The 15,211-nt window shown below is 37.2% G+C and overlaps 1 protein-coding gene and 1 long non-coding RNA gene across 10 annotated transcripts in view; one reads left to right on the top strand and one right to left on the bottom strand.

Moving 5' to 3' along the window:
- Positions 1–495: 495 nt before the first annotated feature.
- Positions 496–4,269, bottom strand: LOC113623005 (uncharacterized). Its single transcript, XR_003433734.1, has 3 exons — positions 4,170–4,269; positions 2,467–2,563; positions 496–980 (listed from the first exon to the last, which is right to left on the bottom strand). It is a non-coding gene; the product is annotated as an uncharacterized LOC113623005 (long non-coding RNA).
- A 3,771-nt stretch (positions 4,270–8,040) lies between these two features.
- NUBPL (NUBP iron-sulfur cluster assembly factor, mitochondrial) overlaps positions 8,041–15,211 on the top strand; it is a 252,379-nt gene continuing 245,208 nt past the window's right edge. For 2 of the 9 annotated variants that reach the window (XM_027111033.1, XM_027111031.1), the window contains exons 1-4: positions 8,050–8,186; positions 8,760–8,907; positions 9,199–9,255; positions 12,376–12,410. In XM_027111033.1, coding sequence (XP_026966834.1) covers positions 8,079–8,186; positions 8,760–8,907; positions 9,199–9,255; positions 12,376–12,410 — 348 coding nt within the window. In that variant the 5' untranslated portion in view covers positions 8,050–8,078. Of the gene's footprint in view, positions 8,187–8,759; positions 8,908–9,198; positions 9,256–12,375; positions 12,411–15,211 lie in introns of all 9 variants that reach the window. The other 7 variants (XM_027111026.1, XM_027111034.1, XM_027111025.1 and 4 more) reach the window with 7 other exon arrangements.

Below are 15,211 nucleotides of genomic sequence, written 5' to 3' on the forward strand. Positions count from 1 at the left end.
AAAGCCCGAGCTCTGCAACAAGAGAAGCCACTGCAATGAGAAGCCCATGCACCACAATGAAGAGTGGCCCCCCCTTGATGCAACTAGAGAAAGCCCGCATGCAGCAACGAAGGCCCAATGCAGACAAAAAAAATAAATAAAAAGAGAATCACCTATAAGAGATCATACATTGACTATATTCTTATTTTTTAAAAAAATATTTCAATCTTTTCTTTGTGGATTATGCATTTTTTAAAAATTTATTTTGCTTATTTATTTGGCTGTGTCAGGTCTTTAGTTGCAGCATGAGGGGTCTTTGTTGAGGTGTCCGGGATCTTTCGTTGATGCACGGGCTTCTCTCTAGCTGTGGTATGCGTGTTTTTCCTCTCTCTAGTTGTGGCGTGCGGGCTCCCGAGTGCATGGACTCTGTGGTTTGCGGCATGTGGGCTCTCTCATTGAGGCGTGTGAGCTCAGTAGTTGTGGCGGGTGGGCTTAGCTGCCCCAAGGCATGTGGGATCTTAGTTCCCCAACCAGGGATCAAACCTGCGTCCCCTGCACTGGGAGGCGGGTTCTTTACCACTGGACTACCAGGGAAGACCCCTTGACTATATTCTTATTGAAGTCTGGGTTACTGAGTAGTATTAGTTATCTATTGCTGTGTAACCAATTACCATGAACTTGGTGCCTTAAAACAACACATTTATTATCTCACAGTTTCTGTGGGTCAGAATGTAACAGAATCCATTGCTTCGTGATCTCTCACAAGACTGCAATCAAGGGGTCAGCCAGGGCTTGAGTCTCATTTGAAAGCTCAACTGGTAAGGATCAGTTTCCAGTCTCACGTGGTTGCTGGCAGAATTCAGGTCCTTGCAGGCTGTTTTCCTGAGAACCTCAGTTCTTTGCTGTCTGTCAGCTGTTCCTTTCCACGTGGCCTTCTCCATAGGCAGTTTACAACATGGCACCTTGCTTTGTCAGAGCCAGCCAGGAGGTCTCCTAGAAAACTAGAAGTTACAGTCTTATGTAATGTAATCACAGAAGTGACATCCTATCACCTTTGTTGTATTCTATTGGTTAGAACAAGTTACGTGTCCTGCTCACACTCAAGGGGAGGGGATTACACAAGGGTGTGAATGCCAAGAGACAAGGATCATTTTGGCTATCTTAGAGTCTGTTGGAAAAGAACTGATTAATTTGACATATGACATAAGCTACAAAGAGAGACGTCCACTAAGAAATTGTACTCAATTAATTCTATAATCCAGAAGGAATTGGTGGGAATGGCTTAATAGAATTTTCCAGTTAGCAATACAGTATCACAAACAAATAAAGGTAAACTACTAAGCACATTACTTTTTCTTTACTATTCTGCTCTTTCTCCAGTGCTGTCAGCTGTGAAATGAGATAGCCTACATCAGACCCTGGAAAAGTGCTAAAGAGTTGTACTTCAGAAAAATGTTAGAGGAAAATACAATCATGTATATATATATGTTTTAGCTGCAAATGGTATATTTCAGCAGCAAATGGTGTTGATTTTGTTATATTGATAAATGATATCTATTAAAAATGTCATTTTCAACAGCACATGCCAGCATGTTGCCCCACAAAAATAGCTCGAGTTAAATAAAATAGTAATTCTTGGATATGATTAGAAATTCACAAAAGAGATTCAGTGTGGCATTAATGTAATAAGGTTGTTGACTTTGAGTACTTGACAAAACTTCACCAGGTAATTAAAAGAGCTCTTTGTATTCTTAACAAGTCAAAACAGCAGCTATTAAACAATTTAGAACAATTATGCACAAAATGAACATTTTCTGTGTAAAAACATTTTTATCTGTTTTGAAGACTAGCAAAGACTGGAAAGCCTAAGATGGGAGAGATTAGTAATTATCACTTCAGTGTTTGGATTGTTGAGTTATAGTTAGTGGATGGCCTCTATGACTGAGAATAAGTTCCTTAGCCTGAATGGGTGGTCAGGAAAATCCTATTTTGTTTTTATTTTTAAGCTGCAGAAGAAGATGCCATGGAAAATGGACCCAAATACTGCCTGTAAGGTTGGTTGGTATGAACTGGAGCATTTCCAACAGCTTAAGAGTTGTGTGGAAGGCTTTGGAAGACAAAGATACACTTCATATTTTTAAGTTTGCCAGTCTGTCTTAGAGCACATTGATATTGTAACCCTTAATGTCGGTATTTCTGTTCTATTGCTCTAAATCAGACTATATTTTGAGACATTAGAGTGATTTGGTAGGAGTTCTTCACTTACATAAAAGGATTGAATAAATTTTGTGCCTGCAAAAATTTATTATGACATATCATGTATAATATCTATGGTTAATAAATCCTAAATAGGAAAGGTCAATAAATGAATTGACGAGATTTGGTACTACAATGCCAAGTAGACTAAGATATTATGTAAGCCACATGATTATAGAGGACATTCTCACATTGTGGTCGCAGCTTAAAACAGACAAAAATCTACATTACCTCCTTTTTCCTGAGGAAAATAGAACTTCACATTAGCTGAAGTGTAGGTTTGGTATCTTGATGGGGCTCTGCTTTGTCATTGTCCTTGGAATGTTCGCTAAAGTACACAGGAAAATTCTCTTCCGAGTACAGAATGAAGTAATGTTTTAGCAAAGTCTTGTAGAAACTTGTGTCTTCTCATCTCTAGTACGCAATTGAAGGGTAGGAAGGACACGGCTGAAAAAATATAGGTTTGGTACTTGGAGAAAATGAAATAAAAGAGCAAAAGCCTGGGAATACTAAGGCCCTGGGTATAACACGTATTTGCCTGAGGTGACAAATACTTTTCCTAAATTCTGATAGTGTGGCTTCCATTTCAGGATAGGATCTTCTTTGAAGCTTTAAGCATTAAAAAGAGACTATATTCAGTTATAACATGAGCCCTTGACCTTTGTCCAAGGATTCAGTTCAATCTTATAAATCAGAAATTCAAATGTCAAATCACCCATGATTTATCCTGCTTTGGATACTGGCATTTAGAAACCCATCCTGTCTCATTCTAGAGGTGGATTTTTAGTCATTTGGAGGCGTATTCCCAGATGCCCATTTAGTCTAAGAACATACAGATATCTCCCCCTCTTTTACAAAGTTCACTTTATGCCACTTTGGTTTTATGAAGGACCTATATAAGTACCTATTTTCACTAAATGAAAGAAATCTGAAGAGGATTTTTGCTTTTATGAAAAAAGGTGAAAAGTGAAAATAGCATTCAGCATTTATTTTACAGTGAGTGGATATGGAGGCAGTGCCTCCCTGAGCAGCGAGAGTGGCATCCCAAGCTCCTTCTCCGGGAACTACACTCAGCATCTCAGCATCAGGCTACCATAGCTTTGAACTGTGTCTGTGAACATCTGTGCTTTATCTTGATTTATTTTGTGCATCTGTTAGTAAGATGTGTCCTAAGATGATTGCTTCTTTGCCTTACACCATTTCAGCTTACAAAAGGTTTCATAGGAACTCTCTGTACATACATTTGCTTTGTGTAATTAAAAAAAATAAGAATGAGGAGCTTCTTTTTTTTTTTTTTTTTTTTGCGGTACACGGGCCTCTCACTGTTGTGGCCTCTCCCGTTGCGGAGCACAGGCTCTGGACGCACAGGCTCAGCGGCCGTGGCTCACGGGCCCAGTCGCTCCGCGGCATGTGGGAACTTCCCGGACTGGGGCACGAACCCGTGTCCACTGTATCGGCAGGTGGTCTGTCAACCACTGCACCACCAGGGAAGCCCAAAGAGCTTCTTTGACAGGACTGCTTTATGTGAGCTGAGGTACTGAAAGGCCAGCAAAGCCTTCAATATGGGAAAATCCACAAACTTTCTAGACCAGGTTTCCTACAGAGAGACTGGCTCATTGGGAAGCTATTCTCCTAAGCAGAATTACTCTATATTTTAATGTGAAATTTGTATTAGATGAAGATAAAGCCAGTTTCATGCTTAGTCATGAATAGAGAGATATGGAAACAAATCACACCATGGGGCAAAGTAGGGTCAATGAATGGGGTTGTCATTTAGACAAGTCCATAGATGGGGTGGGGTTTTCTTTTCAGGGAGCCCTTTGAACAGGATGAGAGGTTCAGTTGGGGACAGTCACCTTAAACTGAAGGAACTAGCACTAGTTTTCGAGCTTTGTTTAGAATATTCAACAGAGACTGGAAACTGTCCACAATACCTTATTCTTCCTTAGTGAGTTGAGCAAAGGAATGAAACACTGAGGCAGTCCTGAGGCTTATGGGCAGGGAATAAGGCAGGCTCCTCATTTGTGGGTATCTGAACTTTCAATGAGTCCTTGGTCACCTGAGAATATAAATATATACATACATATATGTATATATATATATGGATATATATGTATTTTAGGGAGGGTAATCTAGCAGATACAAATACTTCCTTTCTAGAAAACAGTATAAGATATTACCCCACACATAGGAGACATACAAAACAATCCTCTTTGTTTTGATCAGTATTTGTAAAATTCTCTCAGGGTGGTAGAAACTTAATCTTGATAAGTACAGATTCCACCATAGATACCAGGGTTGTGTCTATGTAGTGTCCAGATGTCCACATGGTGATGTGAATTTAATCCTCAAGGTCGTTTTCTTTCCATACCAGCATCCATTGTGATGCCACACGCTTAACCATGAAGATTGTTGCCAAGTCTTGACCATTTTCTTGACATTAAGCTCTCTTTAAGGATCAGCTTTCTCTCAGCCAGTCCTGTGGCTCTTTGTAGGGGGCAAACCCTATGAAGCTGCCTCAGGCTGTCTGCCTAAACACAACACTCAACCATTTTCCTTCTGTGGTCCTGCCACTACACGGAGTTCTATCTGGGAATGGGGGCATTGATTTTGTTGTTCTTACATCCCCCAAACTGATTTGGGGCTTTCTTGTTCCCCTTCCTCACTGGGGCTGAATCTTGGGGGAGAGGCAGTAAAAGTGTATGGGGTTCTTTCTTAGGAGCTGTAATAGGCACAGATTCTTCTCACTTCAAATGAAAGAAATCCTAACCAACAATGGTTTAAACAATGAATTATCTCACACAACAAGAGGTCTGGAGACACAGGCCAGGACTGGCATAGCAGCTTCACTATATAACCAGGAATTCATCTTCCTGCCATACTTCCACTTTGTTACCCTCAGCTATTGGCTTTTGTCATTGTGTTTGTCACCACTGTGCTTGTCATGTCCGAATGGGGAAGGGCTATATGAGGTACAAGGAATTATAAGGGGAAAATCCTCTATAAATGTTACAAAATATATCTCACCATGGTTACAAGTACACAGAAACCCACCCAAATTAGGCCAAGGTAGAAAGAGAATTTGTTGGTTGGATGTAAGTATATCTCATGGACCTAAGGATAGGAAGTATAGCTGAACTTCACTGTGGACTAGAAGCAGGAACTGGAAAGCTGTTACGGATCAGTACAGCTGTTATCCCTTCCTTTTCTGGGCACATGATCTCTTATGGTCTGCTTTATTTTTCTTTCTTGGCATTGGCTTTTTCTACTTCTCTGTATACAAAGTAGAAAATGGTCACTTTAGCCTTATCAGTTCAAAGGCAAACTAAGATTGAGTAGCATCTCTTTTGCTTTAAATTCTCTGGGGAAAGAATATGATTGGTCCAATTTTGGTGGTATGTCAATCTTTAATCCAATCAGTGACCATGGGGATGGGGTCAAATGACTTAGCAGTTCTTAGGAACTAAGGGAGAATACTCTTGAGAAGGGACCATGTGTGTGTGTGTGTGTGTGGCAGTGGTTGTTGGAGAAGAAACAATGGACAGCTCTACTACTCTCTTGATACCCTAATCTGCTGAAGGATAAATCAAATTAACCATTCATTCATTCTACAGACATTGGTCTCACTTGTTCTTCCCCTTATGCTCTCTCTCAGAGTGTCAGTACGGCTCATCTAGTTGCCTATATTATAAACTCTGTACAACCCAATAAGCAACACAACAGCTAATATTTATTGAGTATGTGTACTATGTGATAGGCATTCTATGTGCATTATTTTAAATTCAACCGCATAACAACTCTACAAATAGATATTATCTATTTTATAGATAAGCAAAGTGAAATTTAGAGATGTTAAGTCAAGCTTTCAACATCTCTTTCGGATTACTACAGTAACCTCCTGTCTCCCTGCCTCTGATCTGACCCCTCCTATCCTTTTTCTGCCTGTCAATCATAGTGGTATTTCTAAAACACAAATCTGATCGTGCTGCTTTCCTGCTTAAAACCCTTCTATGGTTCCCTCAGGATAAAGTCCAAATTCCTTTGCATGATGTATAAAGTCTTTCATGATCTGGGTAGCTATCACCCTACCAATCTCTATCCTTATCTCTTTCAGTCTTGCACCTCACAGTCTATCCTTAAGCCACACAGATTATTTGCAGTTCTTAACAATTCATTTCTTACTTCTGCACAACAACCCTGTAGCCATTCTCCCTGCTGACTCCTACACATTACCCACACGCAGGATTAAGCTTAGATGTTACCCTATTCAGAAGCCTTCTCTGATTGAATTCAGTGCCCCTCCTTTATACTTTTGTATCACTCAGTGATTTTCTCCTATACTTATCACACCATACTGTAATTGTTTGTAAACTTATTCTGTCTCTTGCACTGGATTGTAAAGTCATTGAGTGGAAAGATAATGTCAGGTTTAGGTTTAGGTTTATGTCAGGTTTATTGAAAACCCTAAGATTAGGGTAGTGCTTGGTACATAATAGTTGCTCAATAAATATTTGTTAAATGAAAGAATCTTTGGTAGAATTCTGGAAGAACTCGAAAAGCTATCTGGAGAGAAAGAGATATTCAATATTTCTTGTTTAGTAAATGGATTATTCTGACAGCTATTTCCCCTTAGCCCTTTTTTTTTGGCTTATAATTTATAAAAATTGAGCAGATGCAAATTTAAAAATTGATAAAATTAACTGTGAAAACACATCACAAAGTAATAAAATAAGAAAGTGATATAAAACAATAAGTAATGGTGTTAAACCTAATGTAAGAATGCTGAATGCAGTGACAAAGTTGTGAGATTGGGGCAGAAAAAGCAAGGAACTGAAAATTCTTTTCACTGCTTACTAAATTGAATGTATATTGCTGGTAATATTTCATTTAATTCTTACAATAATTCTTCGAGGTTGATATGTTACGCCTATATTAAAACTAAGGAAATTAAAGATCAGATTAGAGCAAAATAAACTGAATGATTACACAAGAAACTCTCTACAGATAAGCACATAAAAGAAATGAAAATCAGCCTTAGAAAATATTGTGGAGAATATGCGAAGGTAAACCACCCTACACCCTAAATGATTCTTTTGCTGGGTCTGGGCTCCTGTATCAGCTTTCCAGCTTTCTCTCCTAAAGCGATTTCTTTCACTTTCACCTTCTTTGAATGTAGGGATATGTCCTTCCTTTTACCTGGTTGAATTCCATCTCCTTCCTCAAGCTTTGTCTCACTTTAAGTTGCTTCTTGAGTGAAATTTGCTTCATTAGACCCGCTTTCTGATTTAATTAAACTTTTTCGACCCTAGCAAAGCACCCCGACTTCTCTCTCAGAGGATTATCAGCAACACAGCAGTAAATGTCAACACAAAGCCGACTATTACTGTAGATCACTCAGGGGGAAAAAAAAAAGATAAAATCCTTAACAGTGGCAGTGTTTAAGTGACTATATTCTGCCGTGTGAGAACGCCTGGAGTCATTTTTAACTTCCACCATTTCCTACGTCTCAATTGGGTCAGTTTTCTAAACTTTCTAAGTCTCAGTTTTCTTACCTATGAAAAGAGGATCCTAGTAAAAGTCTCCTACCTACCTACTCCAGAACTCCTGTGAGGGCCAAATTAGAGGAGGTACGTGAAAATGCTTCCCAAACATTTGGTAAAACGCTGTAAAATGTTTGTACCTGGCTACAGACGAGATCACGACAACAAGTTGTATTCCTGTGTTGAAGAAACTCAAAGGAGGCTAGTCGTTAAGGAGAGGAAGCCGAGCGTTGCCATGTGACGTCATCACCCAGCGCTTGCCGCGACGGTTTCCGGGTTGGGCTCAAGGCAGCATTCTGCGTCATGGGGACTTGGCGGCGTTTGCTGCTTTTTGGGGGGGCGTCGCTTCGGGGCTGCGGCGGGGCCTGTGTCCCGCTTGGGGGAGGCCGAGTGTTGGTTTGGGGGCGCCAGGTCCGTGGTGCTGCAGAGCAGGTGGAGGCGGGCGGGTCCGAGACGCTGGGGCGCCAGGGCTGCGGGTGCTCTGCAATTGCCTCTTGCCGAGGACTCACTTCACTGCCTCGTGGGCACCCGCCCACTTGGCGGCTCAGTGAGACCCCAGTTCTGGACGTCCTCATTTTCCAGGCGGGCCCCCAGTGGGACCAGGCCGAGGCTTAGAGGGGCGTAAAATAGATGGTTAGAACATGGATATGTGACTTGCACTTGTTTTCTTAGTGTTGGTTTATTTAGAAAATAGGTTAAAGAGAAGGAAAACACGTGGAGGATTTAACTCCGGAAAGAGGCAGCTTACTTTCCATTTTTAACGTCTGCGTATCCTGGCAAATAAATTTCAATTTAAACAATGTGTCTGTGTAATTGTGATCAATAGCAATAGGTAAATAACACTAAAGGCCTAAATAGTGGAGATGAGCAGAATTAGAGTAGAAAAGAAAGCCCTGTTAATTGCAAATACCGAATTGTTTTTGCTTTTACAGCGTGATAATGGAGATGGCTTGTTTTAAAACTGTTTTTTTTCTTCTTCTTAAGTTCTCTGGTGCTGAGAGTGAGACCCTAAAACAAAGAAGAACACAAATCATGTCTCGAGGACTTCCAAAGCAGAAACCAATAGACGGTGTTAAACAAGTTATAGTTGTGGCTTCTGGAAAGGGTGGAGTTGGAAAGTCTACTACAGCAGGTATTATAGGATATTAATTCTCATCTTGATTAGGACTTTATGCCAACTGGAAAGTGCACCATATTAAAATTATAGTTTTGTTCTTAAAAAAGTATTTGTGAAGTTCCTAACAGCTGCTTCCTTAGGATGAGGAGTTGGTAGTGATTGGGAGCTTAGATTTTTGGAGTTAGACAAAACTAGATATGTAGCCAGGTCTTTGACTCCTTAACTGAGGAAAAGTTGGTCAGGTTGCCCATTACATCTTCAGTTTACTTAACTGTAAAATGGCAATGATTATAATCTTTTTCATAGGATGGTTATGCAAATTAATTAAACAAGCTGACTACTTAGCCCACTGTCTCATACATAGTAAGTACTCTATATTTGGTTGCTGTTATTATTATTATTAAACATTTAGTAAGTTTAACACTAAATTTATTTCTGTTCTTTGACGTTATTTTCTAGTCTTTTTCAGTGTACACATAGCTAAGTAGTTGCAATGAGATTGTTTACATTACCGTGGCTTATTTTCATTTAACCATAATATATTTTCAGCATTTATAAAGTCAACATAGATCTAATATTTGAAAATGTTTTAATTATTTAAAATATCTTTTAAGCTTTGTATCTTTTATATTAATATACTGGAGCAGAGAATTTGTTTTTTTGGTGGCTTTTTAAAATTGATTATAGATTTCATTGTGACTGAAATGCTGCTTTCAGAACCCATAAAAGAAGTGCCCCCAGAAATAGAAGAGTTACCATCCAAGACTAATGACCAGGTATTCCCAGATGTCTTCAAAAGAAACTTTTTATTTCTAACAAAAATTTTCAGTGTAATAATGTAAAAAGGTAACTCCCCTCCTCCCAATTCAACTCAACAGAGGCAACTTGTATTATTAATTTGGAGTCATAAAGCTCTCAAGTCTTATTGTTGCCCCATTTAAAATTTTCAATCATTTTAATAGGAATGGCTTAATTCAGGTCTTATCCAACCTATCTTTTTTGCAGTTGATTTAAAAAAAGTAACCATCCTTATTTTATTTTGTTAATTTTGGCACAGTTCTACACTGTTACAGATCGTTTATGTATTTTTTTTTAGCTTTTGACTCAAATTTCTGCATTTTTTTTAAATTGAAGTGTAGCTGATGTACAATATTATATAAGTTTCAGGTGTACAACATAGTGTACAATTTTTAAAGGTTATATCCCATTTATAGTTATTATAAAATATTGGATATATTCCCTGTGTTGCACAATATTTCCTTGTAGCTTATTTATTTTATACTTAGTAGTTTGGACCACTTAATTACCTACTCCATCTTGCCCCGCCCCCCTAAGATCTCTAATTTTTTTTTTTTTCCCTCAGATAGTAACCTAAAGTTGGGGCATATATGTACCTTAAAATTCCTTAGTTCCATTGAAACCAATGACATTTTCAAATAAAAAGGGCCAGGTACAGAGTTCTGTGACTTTCACTAGAGATCTTGTGTCTTGACTCAAAGCCATATTTGGTAATTCCTAGATGCAGCAGTTTTATAGTTGTACAACCAGCTACAAATCCAACTGTATAGTGTTATTAACTCAGTTTTTTCCCATTTTGACCTGAATGTAATTGTGGAAGAGTTTTTCAGATGTTTTGAAGAAATTAAGATTTACTAAGTATTGTAGTTATGATAGACCCCTGATATACTATTTGATAGATACTATATTATTATTAAAAATAGTTAGTGATTGTTCTTAATGAATTTATGCTATATCCTACACATTTTGGCTTTCTTTCTTAAGGATCTACGATCCACCTATTTGGTATTTTGTTTTTAAAATTTGGAAGCTCTTAGTTTTTGGTTCTAGAATCCACCTCTACTTGTGTTTTGAAAATTCAGAGTACATTTACCTGTATTCAGTGGTGTGAATCCTTTTGCAAGCTCTGTGTTTACTTGGACTGGTTAAAGATGGAAAGTGTTTTCGTGATAATAGCTATAAGTTCTTTGGGTTTTGTGCAATATAATTTGTTGGGTCTGTAGGCTAGCACTTGTGTAAAACAAAATGTTTATTGTTTTTGGTTGTAAGATCGTCTGTTACCATGGAATGTGACAGCAGTTAGACAGGAAAATATATGAGAAAATGTACAGTGTTTGACACATAAGTGCTTCAGTAAGTGTCCCTTCCTTGCGTTTTTTTCTTTGTTAGCATCATACCACTTGTCCCAAATAATTGGTCTATATTGTTTCATAACAGCTCTATCTGCATACATAAGCCTTAGAAATAGATTATTTCTATGTAACTCTGTTGGTATTCTATTTCTTTCCATTATATGTATTTATTCCTGTTCCAAACTATCTCAAAATACTTCCTATTTGAATATGTATGCTGGAGATATTTTGGATTAAAATGATGACATTTGATTAATACAGACATGCTCTGTGATTCTATTGTGTAAATGCAGAAAGACCCTCACATTAAAATGAATTACTCTCTAAAAGTTTCTGCCTAAAAGTTGGATTATGTTTAACCTGAAATTCAGAATTATTTTATAATTTATAAAAATTAATTTGTCAAGTGCCATGCCTTAGGCATAATACTATAATACATACAGTATTTGATTTAATTCTCACAACAGTTATGAAATAGGACCTCATTTTATAGAGGAAGCAACAGGCTTGGAGTAAAATATTCTACTCAAGATTATAAAACAGAGAGTGGTGAAACTGGGGTTTGAACCAGGTCATCCTTGAAAGTTTATGCTCTTAAATACTTTAAAGGAAACAATATCGGCATCATTTATAACACTGTTCTGTAAGGAATTGTGATCCACAGTATGAGGGTCTATTTATTTATCAGTTTTGGGAATGTGTTACTTTTGAATCTCTTTTTCATCTCAGATGTAGCATATCCTTATTGCTGGGCTAAAGGTGGTTTTGGGGACTACTGCTTTCCCCCTTTATGTCTTTGAGATTCACTAACAATAGGCACTTTTGGGAAAATGTTTCACTGCCTTGCCTTTTACCTTCCTCTCTTCCCTCTGCTCACTGGTCCAAGCTTTCATTTACATGGGTATTTGTGAGTTAGATATTTGGAATTCCTGCCTTACCAGCATTTATTTTTAAAAAGCAATAGGATCACATCCATTTTTATTTATTAAAAAGTAGGTAATTTTTCCTCAAAATATATTTTTGAAAATAATTGAATGATATATACCATTAACATCATCTAAAAAAAACTTGGATTATTTAAATACAATTGTAACAGATGATAAATGGATTAATTAAAATGATAATTTGGGGGCAGACATCTACTGTTTATGTTGAAATGTTACTTTCTTTTTTGTGTTTTTTACTTTCTGTATTCTCTCCATGTCCTTGTTTTTTATAATGGAGATATATTAAAACTTTATTTGCCTTGGTTGTTACATTGAACATATTAAAAGACAATGAATTTTAGTAGAAGGAAAGTTACTAAATTTAATTACTTTTTTGTTTCTTACAGTGAACCTTGCACTTGCTTTATCAGCGAATGATTCGGTAGGTGTTTATTAATAGAAATACTAATTTATTAAAATGTTTCTTAAGGCAATGATTAAGAGCATACTGATGTTTTTCATTTACTCTGTTGGGCATATAGTGTAGCTCTAGTCATTTGCATGTCTTTAAGGAACTCAAAAATCTGCCGTAAGTACTGGTTATATTTAATAATGATGATGAACATGGAAGGGACCACTAGTCAAGGAATTCAGGCAGCCTCTAGAAGCCAAGGAAATGGCTTTTTCCTTAGAGCCTCCAAAAGGTATGTAATCCTCTCAGCACCTTAATTCTAGCTCATTGAAACCTATTTTGAACTTCTGTGATAATTTCTTACAGTAGGAGTGGGAAACTGATCCAGGAAGTCAATTTTCTTAGTTCTTAAATTTCTGAAGATGTCTTTATTTTGCCTTAATATATTGTAGTTTGACTAGATGTAGAATTCCAGGTTTACAATAATTTCCTCTCTGAACCTTGAAAACAATATTCCATTTTCTTCTAGCATGCTAATGAGATGTCTGATGCTAGTCTGATTTATATTGCTTTGTAATAACCTGTGTTTTTCCCTTTAAAGCTTTTAAGAGTGTTTTTTTATGTCTTTTAAGTATGTCACAAATATGTGTCTGGTTGTTGGCTTTACTTTTTTTTTACCTGTTTGGAAATTGGCCAAGCAGTACAAGGCTTGAGTCTTTTTCAGCTCAGGGAAAATTTCTTCATTGATTACTTTTTGTGATGTGTTTGTTCTTTCTCCAGAAACCTATTAGGTAGATATTGACCCTTCATGCTTGTTAATTTTTCTCTGATGTTTTCCATCTCCTTGTCTTTTGCTCTGTGTTTTGGAAGATGTCTTAGACCATTTTCCACACTGCTGTATTGGGTTGTAGTTGTTATTTAGCCCTTCCAATTTTTATTTTTAATTTGGAAATGATATTTTTTCCAGTTTTCCAGAACTGTTTTATTTTCCAATTGCTATCCACTTAAAAAAAAAAAAAGGTTGCACCATTCGTTTGAGTCTCTCTGAGGATGCTAATTAGAATTAATAAAAAATGTTCCTTTTAATGATCTCTATTTACTTAGCATGGTGGTTCTTATAATGTGGTCCTCAGACCAGCAGAATCAGCATCACCTGGGAACTTGTTAAACATACAAAATCTTGAGCCCCAGACCTACAGAATCAGAAACCCTGAAGGTGGAGTCCTACAGTCTTGTTTTAATCAGCCCTCTAGATGATTTTGATGCATGCTAAAGTTTCAGAACCATGGATGTATTGTTTTTTAAAACTCTAAATTGCTGATGGGATCCTGTTTCGTTTTCCACTGTGATTATATTTTTAATTTAGTTTTAAGCTATTTTTTCCTCTTGTTTCAATGGGAATTTGGAAGAGAGATATTCATGTATGATTAGGCAACCTTACTGAAATAAAAGCCAGTAACATATTTTTTTCTTGGTTGCGCCCTGCAGCATGCGGGATCTTAGTTCCCCAACCAGGGATCGAACCATTGACCCCTGGAGTGGAAACTCAGAGTCCTAACCACTGGACTGCAAGGGAAGTCCCGCCAGTAATACTTCTTAAAAAATAGTTTTTATTAGAGTACTTAGTTATCTTGGAGAAGGGACCCCATCTTCCTTAAAGAAGGGAGGAAACAAGGAAAATTCAATGGATGAGAAGGTAAATAAATTCATAGGTGTGGGGATCTTTTAATTTGGTTATCATTTCAGCCAAAGCTTTGATTCTTAAGACAATGCGAAGTAATTATATAAGAAGCAATCGAAGGATGAAAAGAATAGTTAAAAAGGGGTTGATTCCTTCATGTTAGATGTTGCTAGTTTTGATGAGATGGTAGCTCAGATTTCTTTTTTCTTTTTTCTTTTTTTTTCCCTTTCAGGGAGCAGGGATGGTCAGCTTCATATTTAATGCTTTAGATGTATGACAGGGAAATAAGCAACAAGGAAGGAAAAGCAATGTTTTTCCCTGGGCCAGTTTTTCAGAAAGCATTTTAGTGTCCTTAAGTGTTTTTAAATATGTTTGTAAAATCTACTTTAGGAAGGGCTTAAGTATTCTGTTATCCAGATGAAGGTTTTTTTTTTTTCATTTCTTGATATTTTGTAGCAAAGTTAGTTTAGAAATTAAAAAGAAGATAGCCAGGAAATTTGAGCAGCATGCTATGGAACTCAAAGATAATCTGACATAATACAGTGTTTTACAATTGGCTACTGTCTTGTCCTCTTAATCTATATATGCTTAGGAAAGATCACTTTTATACAGCATGTATACTTGATTAATAGTGTTTTTATTTGGGAGCAGCATGTTTGGCTTAAACTGTGATCTGCCAGAGGACTGCCTGTGTATAGAAAAGAAGATAAATCATATATAAATATATGATTTATATGTATCTGGCAGTCTTATAATCTGTATTGCCCAACTTAAGATGTTATTAATATTACACTTATTTAGAGGACATGTTTGGTCTTTAGGGAAAACTCAAGGTTCCTCCAAGCCCTTCTTATTGCCTGAGCTGATATATATAGATGGCTTATGTCCAAGGACATTTATTGGGACATGGTACTAGGGCATGTTGCTTTATGGGCTGAAAACCTCCAGTTAGGATGGTGTCTTTGGAGCTGATCTAGTGATTCATTCCCATGGAGTCTTAATTGCATGGAGCTTATATTGTAAGAGGGGTCTCTGACATGCTTACCCTTAGGCCAACTTTTGTTTTTTTACATCTTTATTGGAGTATAATTGTTTTACAATGTCGTGTTAGTTTCTGCTGTATAACAAAGTGAATCAGCTACATGTATAC

Source organism: Aethalodelphis obliquidens, unplaced genomic scaffold (assembly GCF_003676395.1).
Source record: "Aethalodelphis obliquidens isolate GAN/ISIS:26980383/991018 unplaced genomic scaffold, ASM367639v1 scaffold10, whole genome shotgun sequence".
Taxonomy (NCBI): Eukaryota; Metazoa; Chordata; class Mammalia; order Artiodactyla; family Delphinidae; genus Aethalodelphis; species Aethalodelphis obliquidens.